Source organism: Plasmodium brasilianum, chromosome 1 (assembly GCF_023973825.1).
Source record: "Plasmodium brasilianum strain Bolivian I chromosome 1, whole genome shotgun sequence".
NCBI lineage: Eukaryota > Apicomplexa > Aconoidasida > Haemosporida > Plasmodiidae > Plasmodium > Plasmodium brasilianum.
In genome coordinates this window covers 343,397-354,949 of record NC_090114.1, presented here as the reverse complement: position 1 = coordinate 354,949, position 11,553 = coordinate 343,397, and the positions used below count along the sequence as shown (strand labels likewise).

Below are 11,553 nucleotides of genomic sequence, written 5' to 3'. Positions count from 1 at the left end.
ACATACGCGTAACAACTCGTCTAATTTGTGGTGGTTGTATTGTTTTTAGAAGAATCGTATTTGCTAATTAAGAGTTCACTTGGAATTTCCTCTTTCAGTTCATCATATTCAATATTGCGAGAGCTGAAATGACTTAACATATAATTCTCATTTCCTTCATTTGTTTTAACACTTTTTTCTTCTTCGCTTTGTGCCTTGCTATCTTCGTTATCAATATGTGCTTTGTCATCTTCGCTATCATTATGTGCTTTATTATCTTCTTTATCGATGTTTGTATTGTCATCTTCTATTTTGCTGTGTAAATTGTTGTCTTCTTTTTCGATTTGCAAATTATCCTCTTTTTTATCATTTTGTAAGATATTATCTTGCTCTATTTCTTTTTGCAAGTTGCTGTTGTTTGTTTTCTCATCTTCTAAGTTATGACCCTCCTCTTGTACGTCTTCCAAATTATGACCCTCCTCTTTTACATCATCCAAATTATTACTCTCCTCTTTTACATTATCCAAATTATTACTCTCCTCTTGTACATCATCCAAATTATGACCCTCCTTTTTTGCATCATCCAAATTGTAACTCTTCTCTTGTACGTCTTCCAAATTATGGATCTCCTCTTTTATATCCTCCAAATTATATTTCTCCTCTTCTATATATACGTTTTGACCCTCCTCTTCTTCATTTACGTTATGATTCTCCTCTTTTACATCTACATTTTGATTTTCCTCTTTTACATCTACGTTATGACTCTCCTCTTTTACATCTAAGTTATGACCCTCTTTCATTCTATGTTCTGAAGTATTCTGCGCCTCTTTGTCTCTTTCCATGTTATGATCATGCTGCTCCTCCTTTTCATTTCCTGATAATACATCATCTTCCCCCCTTTGATTGACCTCATCTAGTTCATTGTCTTCTCCTTTATTCGTAATTTCTCTATTTTCTAAATGTTTATTTAGTTCTTTTGTGTGTTCTACATTTACTGTTTCTTCTTCATCATTGTTGTTAATATTTTTGGTGGAAGAATGCATTGATAAATTATTGCTATTGTCATTATTCATAGCATTTCTATCAGCGGTAATATAACTTTCATTGCTATGTGGAAGCACCATTTCAGTTTTGATGGGTTCATTTTTAATGTTTATATTTTCTGTAGAAATGAATTCGTGCAATTGGTTGGATGCATTGGTTTGGTAATAATCCATAGAATTGAAGGGGATGTTATGAAAATTGGGATTTTCTATAAGAAATTGTTTATAATTAAATGGAGGTGTAGGAAGGTAAAAGTTAAGTGCATAGATATACTTTTCAATAAATATTAAGAAGTCATTTAAATGATTTTCATCAACTAATATTTCTTCATTATACTTATGAATATAACTGAAATGGAAATTTCTTTCTTTATTTATAATTTGGTTTCTTAAATTTAATTTATCGTTATTATTTTCATATTTCTTAATAAATTCATATAAATATTTTAAATAAGTTAAACATTCATGAAAACATTTTTTTTTTAATTTACACGTTTCTTGATTATTAAGTAGAGAAGTTTTAATATAGGTCATTTTATCATTCATTTTGCTAGTAATTTCTTTTTTTAAATTAATAATTTCATCATTATCAACATTTATATTTCTAAATTTTTCCTTCATTTTTTTATTTAATTTTATTAATACGTTTGTCTCATAATTTAATAGATTTATTCTTGATATGAGACTATAATTCTTGTCCTTTGACGCATTTAAGTTTATTATGATATGGTCGAAATCTCCTTTTTTAGATGTTAATAAATTTATAGAGTTAATTGCACTGTTCATATTTTCTATATTTTCTTCTAACTTTTTGATGTTCTGTTTTTGATATTCATTAATGAATAATATCCTTAGACACAATTTTTTTAGGAGCACAATTTTTGCGTTCAATTTTTTCTTCTTTTCGTCTTCATAGTCTTCAATTAGGTAGGCATTATTCATAGCGCTTTCGAAGTTATTGTCATTGTTATTGTTACTGTTATTGTCACTGATATTACCACTGTTACTGTTACTGCCGTAGTGTTTTTCTGTTATTTGTCTCACCGTATCGTCTTCCTCCTCTTCTTCATCGTCCTCTTCTACTTCTCTTTCATGTTCCATAGTTTTATTGCTTTTTTTCCTGCCCTTAATATTGTTTTTCATTTTTATCAATTCGTGTATTTTTTGTTCTGAGGATAAAATTTTTTGCTCTTTTAATTTTTGCTGTAGTGTTTTAAAATCTTCTCTGTGCTTTTTTTCTATAGTATCTTTTTCTTTATTCAGTTCATTTAGCTCGAATTTTAGCTTCTCGTTTTGGGAAGCTTGTTCTTTTTCCTGTAATGTTAAATTGCTGATACTTTTTTTTAATGTGTTATATTCATTAATTAGAATTTTCATGTTATTGTTGTATATAATTCTCTCATTCCTTTCATCATCTATAATACTTTTTAAAATATTTATATCGTTGGTAATATTATTTGTGTACTCTTCAATGTTATTTATATTATTCTGCAATTTCACAGTAATTTTTTGGTAATAGTCAAGGGAATTTTTCTTTTTTTTATCTGTTTGATCAATTAATTGTTTCTTTTCTAACTCTTCCTTGATTATTTTATGATGTAAGTTTATTTTTTTTATTTTACTATTTTCTTCATATATTTTACGAGATATTTTTTCGATTTCATTTTCCTTTTCCTCTAAATATTTTATGTCATAATCGTCTGATTTTTCCACCGTCTTTTTCTGCCCCTTTTCTGAGCTTTTATCAGTCATTCCATTCACTACATTTTTTAATTTTTCTTTTAAATTTGTATCTTTTTTTTTTTTCTTTAGCATTTTGACTCTTTCTCAAAGGAGGATGCAATAATAGGAAGGTTTGAATGTGGGTAACTATGCATCTACACGAGTTCTTTTAGAGGTAAGAGTAGGCCATATATATATAGGCGCAGAGGTATAGATATGGAAGCAGAAATAGGTGTACATATAGATGTAGAATTAGGTGTAGGTGTAGATGTTGATGTAAAGATGTCTAAAATCATTAGGAGTCTTATCCGCATAAACATTGCTGCATTGGCATATTCTATATATCAGATACTTATGTTTATGGAGGTTTGCATAGGAAAATGTATATAAATAGAAGGAAAGGAAATAAATATGATAGACTTTTTTTTTTTTTTTTTTTCTTACCTTTTTTTTTATCTTATTTTTCTTTTTTTTTTCTATATGATTTATTAATGGTATTCCTATATCGACAGAAGTATTCACTATAAAATGTGATTTTCTTTCTTTTTTTTTTTTTTTTTTCGAATAAGTAGATGTACTTAGTGTGATCAACTTAATTCTAATTATTTTCTCACGCACAATTAAAGAAATAAATACGATAATACAAAGCATGACCAAATATAAAGGTATTATGTGCCCATGCATATATATATGTATGGACATACTCTTTTTATCGCATTTTCGAATAAAGACAGGCTTCCCACATTGCACGCATCTCAAACAAAAGAAGAGGATACAAAATTAAAGCGAAGGATAAAAAGTAGATTCTTCAAAGTGTATATTCATCCTGTAAGCATTTTTTTTTTTTTTCTTTTTCTGTCTAACTTTTTTCTTTTAGAGTAAAAAAAAAAAATATAATTGCTTTTACCGTATATTATGGGGATAGTATGACCTTTGTCAGGAACATATTGAAATATATATTTGTAACTTTAATTAATAAGAGGAAGGAAATGTAAAACTTTTAAAAAGAAATTTCTTTTTATTTAATTAAGTGAGAATTGTTAATATTGAAGTAATAATTCGTATAAAAATTTATGACGTATTTTATTTAAAAATATGCATTAAGCGGGTAAATAATAAAAAGTATGGGGAGAAATATTATTAGAGCCTTTTTCCAAGAGTTATGCGCAAAATACTGAAGTGTACATGGGTTTCGGATTTACTGAGTCTTCGTAAACATATATATATATATATATGTATATTTTTAAAAAACCTTGAAATTAAAACTTTTATTTCTGAACAAAATGATAAAAAAGAAAAAGGCAGTTACTGAATGGCGCCTAAGAGTAACATCTTTTTTATAAGCATAGCTTTTTAATATATCTTCTCTTGAATCACTTTTCACCAATATAACAGAATGAATAACATAAAAAGATAATTTTAATAAGGAAAAGGCTCAGAAGTTGTCCTTAACTGTTCCCTCTTATTAAGACGATATATAACGAAAATAACAACTTAATGTTTTAACATAAAAAAAAAAAAAAAAAAAAAAAAGAGGAAATAAAAGGGGAAATAAAATATTAAACTTGTTTTGTGATGATAGCAATAATAAAATAAAGGTCTTAAATGTGTATGATTTAAACAAATGTCACAACTTTAGGATATGTTGGAAAGTTATTATATATTATACATTATGTATTATATGACATTTTTCAATTTTTCATCATTTCAGCATATTCTACCATTTAATTGTTTAGAAGAATTTAATTTTAACACTTTTTTTTTTTTTTTTTTTTTTTTTTTATTTTAATAACTAATGCTAATTTTAATTTACATCCTACTACTTACGTACATACATACATACATACATACATACATAAATATATATATATTTAACATTTCTTTATTCGAATATTATATTAATTATTTTATAAAAATAATATTATTCTAACATTAATTTATATTTGTTTTTTCAGCTATAAATTTATTTTTTACAATTTCTTTTTTTTTTTTTTTTACAATTATTCCAACATAAATGATGCAAAACGGGTATTATATGCAACAACAATCGTACCAATTGAAAAGAAAAATTGTATACTTTATCCTTCTCTTTCTTAACATTATTTTTTATTAAAATTTACCTAATTTAATAAATTTTCATGATTAAAAAAATTATATAAACTAATTTGCGTTTTAATTTTTTTCAATATGCTTATTTTTCATATATTTTTTTTTCATGTTATCTTAGGGTAACGTAAAATTTTGAATAGTTATATATAAATATATTTATAATACAATATATATTATTATATGCATAAATTTAAATAAATGTAACGTGCGTGTTGCTTATATATTTTTTAGGAATTTATTGATCTCATAAATGGTGGTAAAATTAATGCAGTTTTTTTTTTTCTCTCCTAGTTTTTTTTCTAAAAATGATTTTACATATTTTAAGGTAAGTAAAAAGGGAATTTATTGTTTCACGTGATCACATGTAGCTTCTTATTTAAATAATTAAATAAAAAGTGTATATTATATATAAAAAAACACACGCAGCAATTATAATGTTTCTACCGCTATTCTTATCAATTTTCTAATTGCATTAGAACGGAAAATTTTTTTTTTTTTTTTTTCTTTTATAATATGTATATACATATATATAAGTACGTAATAATAATTAGATGCTTCTAATTACTTTTAAGATTAATTTAAAAATATAAAGCACATTATATTTAACAGTATATAAATTATGTAGGTCTAAAGGCTAGTATAGAATCTCTCATTTTTTTTTTGGATATTAGTTTGAGAAAATTCTTTAATTTTTTCTCCTCTTTCTATAAAAATACCCTATGTTTACATAGGTATTAAGTGAGTTCGTAACATAAAAATTAAAGCATAATAATAAAAATATAGTTTTGTACCCCACACTTTTATATTGCAATGTATAACATCTATATATATATTTATGTATAATTGTCAATAGCAAAAATTTTATAGAATTAAGATTTTAAACACATCCTTATGTATTAAAAATAATGTAAAATAATATATATATATGTAGTATAAAATAAAAATAGCTATTTAATTAAAATAAATTACGGAACAAAATTAAATTGTTTTAAAGTAAAATCCATCTTTCTTTTGTAGTAATAATTATACCACGTTGAAATTAATTTTTTTTTTTTTTTTCTATTTTACCTAATTTTTTATTATAACAAGTTAGTACATACAATTTAGAGTTATTTTGCATAAAAGTGAAACAACATAGAATTTATAGATGTATAAATAAAAAAATATATCTTAAAAATAAAATATAATTGGAAATAAAAATAAAACATAACTATTATATAAAATATAATAAAATAAAAAATAACAAAATATATATAACATTTTAAATTTATATTATTATTTTCCTTAAAAAAAATGAAGCCCATATCAAAGTGTTTAGTTTTTTTTGTTCTACTTAATGTAGTATGTAAAGGTGTTGTAAAATGCTCAGATGGAATAACTAACAACGATAATATTTCAAAAAATGAAAACAAAATGAATACTTTAGGCATTTTTTTTAAAAAGGATGATAACAAAGGGTGTACAGGAGCAGTTGAACAAAAGTTAATAAATGGAGAGAAGTTTTTAAAGAATGATTATCATCATCATATGGAAAAAGTTGATGAGGAATTGAACAAAAGTGCAGAAGATTCAATAAGAATAAGAAGCAATCAACCAAAAGAACTTTTAATTCATTTATTTAAAGGAGATAAGAATAATGTAGCATCTAATGATTTTTACAAAGTACTCCTTGATTGTGCAAAAGTGTCATCAGCTAAGCCATATTTAATAGATATTTGTGTAACAAAATATTTAAAAAAATATAACATTGAGTTTTCACCTACATGTTTAAGTTGCTTCTCCACATTCATAGGATGTTCTTTTATATCTTGTAACAAACAATGTGCAAAAGATCAGTGTAATAATGAATGTAAATCCTGTACAGAGAAAAACTGCTTCAGGAGCTTATTAAACTGTACTAAATTGGATGCATTGCCAGATCCCTGCAAATAGAAAACTCGCATACATCACTGTGCTTTTACCAAAAAAATTAAAAACATTTGAATAAATTTGAGTAAATTTGATCAAATTTGACAAATTGATCTATTGGAACAAATTTGAGTGAAATAAAATAAACAGGGATTCTTTTTCATTATGATGTTATAAATATAAAACTTTACAAATACTGTATTTGTTGTTTCGCGTATTTTAGGTTGTATTGTTAATTGTGATTTCTGTTAAATTTTTTTTTTTTTTTTTTTTTTTTTGGAGTGTGTATGGATTTTTATTCATTAAGGTATTTTCTTTTCTTTTTTTTTATTTCCTTTTATTTTCTTTTATTTTTTTTTATTTTCTTTTATTTTTTTTTATTTCTTTTACTTTTTTACCTTTTTAATTTTTTAATTTTTCAAGTTGGTATTTTTTATTTTGTATTTTGATAAACAAAAATGCAAATTTATTAAAAAAAAAAAAAAAAAAAAAGGAATTTTAAAAAATATATATTAAGTTGTACAAACGGAGACAGCAACGAAAAAAAGAGATAAACGGTTCTAAACATATGTACATATATATGCATATGTGTAAGTATGCCCGTACATATATACGACAACACAATGGAGATGTATCAAAAACAAATAAAACAAATGCAGAAATTGAGAAAAGTTATTCCGGTGAATCATTTAAATGATACAAAATAAAAATTACATACAAGTGTGGAATTTATAATATTATGAATGAGAATTTAAAAAAAAGATTATGGAAATTTTTTTTTTTTTTATATTTTTTATGCAAAAGGTATGCCTATTTTATCCAAAGCTTCTTCCATTAGATGAACTAGGGTTTCTTCCGTATCTTTCCTTTCCAGTCGTTCCTTTGAAAATTGAAAAGATAAGCGAATAGATGAATATATAGTGGTACAAACGAACAAATATAAGTACACGTCTGCACACATATTCTTGTTCTGGATTTTTCTACAAAATATTTTTATTGCATAAATTGTAGAGTAGTATAGTTTTTTTTTTCTTTTTTTTTTTTCCTTTTTTTTTTTCCTTTTTTTTTTTCTTATTAAAAAATTTATACTTTATCTATTTCTTTTTTTATTCTTGAAAAGTATTGCTCAATAAGGGATACTAAATTTTCAGAATAATTTTCTCTAAATAAAAAAGAAAATTTTGGAGCATGTAACATATATATATATATATATATATAATGGGATATGTATGTCATTATTTGTTCCTTATTTGTACAATTTTACTTTTAAAAGTATGAATTACCTTGTAATTTTCTCATTCTTAATAATTTTAATAATTTCGTTTATTTTGTCATCTACATCCCTTAGAATTTCCTTTTCTGTTTTTACCCTTTCGCTTATTTCATTTTGAACAATAGATTTCAGATTGTTAATCTCGCACTGGGGAAGAGGGTTACAAAATATAAACATATATAAATGAATATACATATCGATAAATTGGTTAAAAATTATTTTTGTGTAAGACTAATATACATGCAAAAATATTATGAAAATGTTAATTCTTACGTCATAATATTTTTTTAACGAATCTTCCTTTTCCTCCAGAAGGTCATATTCCTCTGTAATCTCCTCCCTATGGCGGTACACACATAAGCTATATGTATAAATCTTTATATTTATACATAAACGTACAAATAATATATTTTATACATGTGTGATGAAATATTTAAAAAAAAAAAAAAAAACTTATAATACTTTAATAAGCTAGCTTTATTTTGAAAATCTTTTATCAATTTTATTTTAAGTTTGTTCCACTCTTCCTTTTCTTTGTTTATAAAATCTTCCGCTCTGCTCGAGTAAAGAAAAATGTCATAAAAAAAAAAAAAAAAAAGGGAAGGAAATTAAAGCTATATATCCACGAGCACATATACGTATATATTGATATATATAACTGTGGGCATATGTAGGCAAGAAGCCACATTCTCATTCTTCTTTACTTTTGCTCAAGGGCTTGTAATTTCATTTGGTGGTCATTTTTAAATTCCTCCAACTCAGCTTTATAATTATTAACATCCATTTTAATATCGTTAAGCTGACATTTGCGTATGAATGTATATGGGTTGTGTGGGAAGAACAGAATAAAAAAAAAAAAAATTAGAAATATTTAGCACATTTTCTAAAAGGGGTAAGAATATGCATATATATGTGAACTAATTAGTAAAAGTTCACAAAGTTCTACCATCTCTCCTTACCTTTTCATTCAATCTTTCGAATGTCCTATTAGAGTTTTCGTTCATTTCCACAAGCTTCTCCTCTAATGCGTTGATCTTTTCATTTAATTTCTTGAGTTTTAAAAAATAAAAATTGCTACATTAGTGTAAGTATATAATATGAAACTATTTCTTAATATTTATTTTAAAAATTGAGAAAAAATAGTAAGTAAATATATACTTTGTAGATTTTTCATTATTTCAAATTATACTTCTATTTTTTCATTTTTCTGCAACTCAATGCTAAAGTGTAACCCACTTAATCTTTTCTCAAGCCTCTGAAGTTTCTCCTGTAGTTTGAAAAAGACACATATATAGGTAATTACGCAATAACGTGTTTATGCAGTTGTGAAGAATTCTAAGCATGGATGCGTAAAAAGTATAGGTTATAACTGTATATATATATTCATATATTTCTTTATATACACTATTGTGCTTGTTCTGGCTTAAGGAAAACTGTTTACTATAAATTCCGCTCTTACTTAAATCTTCTATACATAAGAAAATAGGAGGGAAAAAAAAAAAAAAAAATGTATATATATTATATATATGTACAAACATGATGCAGATACTCATAAGCAAATCATTACTACGCCTGTAAAAAAATAAATGCATTTTTTTTTAACATTCTTTTTTTTTTACCCATTTTAAAACATTTTATAGCTGTGAGAAATTACATTACATAATTGGAATAAATCAAAAATTTATTATTATTATTATTATTATTATTATTATTATTATTATTTTTTTTTTTTTTTTTGTTCCTTAATTTTGCTTATCTAGACATATGGATAAAACATACAATTGTATTTAAAAAAAATAATAAATAAAAGATTCATTCATTTACTTCATTTCTTTATAATATCCTAATGTAAATGTTTCTTAATTTTAATTATGGTTTTTATGAAAAGTAATTATGTCCAAAATAATAAACGTAATGAAGTATTTCTTTTTTAAAAATGTTATTTTTCAAAATTTCATTTAAATTTTCCTAAGTATATTCGAAAATAAAGAAATGAATAAAAAAAAAAAAAAAGAGAAATAAAATTGCATTTTCAGCTTCATAAACGTATATTAAAAGAAAAGGGAAAATATTTTTCTATTTTTGAAATAATCAGGTGAATATATTAAATTTTGATGTGCTCTGTTTATATTATTGCCTCATTTTTTTTCGATAAAAAAAATATGTACAAAAAAAAAAAAAATATTTTATGTGATAATGCATATATAGTTTCTGGGGATATTGGTGTTTTCTAACGTTATTATGTATATACGTACGTATTATTGTGTACGTGCATGTATACCTATTTATACTTCTATACATTTTGTCTGCTTTAACAGTCTTGGCGTTTATCCGCCTTTAATAGCAGTGAGAGGTTAATCGGTATTTATTATGTATCTACCAGTGGTTCTTTTTCTTTTAACGCTTTTATGAGAAATAAAGAAAGTAAAATAAAAAAAGTTTAATTTCTGCATATAAGGTTAACATTAATTGTTCATGGATAAAAGAAAAAAATAAAAAGAATAAACTTTTTGCCTAAATGACTATTAAATGTATAGGCAAAATAATACTGATAATATATTAGAAAAAATTATATTTTAAGAGCAGCTTAAATATAATACAGATTTTAAAACTGTATGAAAAATTCACCGCAGCATTGTAAATTGAACAAGGAAAAAAGGAAAGAAAAAATAAATACCTAAATTTGTACATATATAAATGCGTATATGTATGAATATGCATAAACATATGTATATATACATTATATTGCGAGATGGTTGAATGGGTAATGCGTGTTAAATAATACAAGCATCGTATGTATTGAATGAATAGCATAATTCCTCTGTATGGAATATACTGCATGCATTTTCCATGTAATTTTGCGTACAATTTTTAACTGTTGTTTCAATTTACGGAAAAATTATGAAAAACTGCAAGAATATTTTACGTAAGCATATATATATATGTATGTGTACATTAAAGCAACTTTAATTAAAGTTGAATTTTTTTTTTTATCTTTGTGCATGAATTTTATTACATCCATATATATAAAAAATACAACAAAATATTTTTAAATGCACACAAAAGGAATAACGGCATACTTTATTGGAATGCCTTTTATATTAATGTGCAGTGTGCACGATAAATTTCTGCACGTGTATATATGTATGTATAAAATATATACATACGAATATATATTTATGTACATACATGCACGCACTGATAATCTATAAAAGACGAACGATATAAACTACTTGCGGAGGTTACTTGTATGTTTGTAAAATGGCACTCATATTAATTGCCATTTTTATTATAATTCTTTCTCATGACCACAATTATACTTGTTCATAAAAATATATATATTTATTGCTTGCCACTATTCATTTGTTCTTATATGTATGGAAAATTTTCATTAAACTGTTCACATATGTGTTTATGCTTGTAGTTATATGCTGTAGTCGTACAGTAATTATTCTCCTACTATAATACATCGGTTCAAGCATTAATTTAGAATAACCTTTTTTCTTTTCTTTTCTTTCT

At 24.4% G+C, this 11,553-nt stretch overlaps 4 protein-coding genes across 4 annotated transcripts; 2 read left to right on the top strand and 2 right to left on the bottom strand.

Moving 5' to 3' along the window:
- Positions 1-20: 20 nt before the first annotated feature.
- On the bottom strand, positions 21-2,837 carry MKS88_000420 (uncharacterized protein; the record flags this gene model as incomplete). The annotated part of the gene is made up of 1 exon (XM_067215232.1): positions 21-2,837. One exon carries the CDS (start codon positions 2,835-2,837, stop codon positions 21-23), a length of 2,817 nt encoding a protein of 938 aa, XP_067075660.1.
- Positions 2,838-2,960: 123 nt separating this feature from the next.
- Positions 2,961-3,739, top strand: MKS88_000419 (uncharacterized protein; the record flags this gene model as incomplete). The annotated part of the gene is made up of 3 exons (XM_067215221.1): positions 2,961-3,110; positions 3,479-3,543; positions 3,622-3,739. 3 exons carry the CDS (start codon positions 2,961-2,963, stop codon positions 3,737-3,739), a joined length of 333 nt encoding a protein of 110 aa, XP_067075659.1.
- Positions 3,740-6,146: 2,407 nt separating this feature from the next.
- Positions 6,147-6,785, top strand: MKS88_000418 (uncharacterized protein; the record flags this gene model as incomplete). The annotated part of the gene is made up of 1 exon (XM_067215210.1): positions 6,147-6,785. One exon carries the CDS (start codon positions 6,147-6,149, stop codon positions 6,783-6,785), a length of 639 nt encoding a protein of 212 aa, XP_067075658.1.
- A 769-nt stretch (positions 6,786-7,554) lies between these two features.
- On the bottom strand, positions 7,555-9,657 carry MKS88_000417 (uncharacterized protein; the record flags this gene model as incomplete). Its single annotated transcript, XM_067215199.1, has 10 exons — positions 7,555-7,641; positions 7,851-7,923; positions 8,045-8,181; positions 8,308-8,374; positions 8,497-8,589; positions 8,739-8,833; positions 8,994-9,083; positions 9,224-9,301; positions 9,438-9,502; positions 9,654-9,657. The coding sequence occupies 10 exons, from the start codon at positions 9,655-9,657 to the stop codon at positions 7,555-7,557; spliced, it is 789 nt and encodes a 262-aa protein (XP_067075657.1).
- Positions 9,658-11,553: the final 1,896 nt, after the last annotated feature.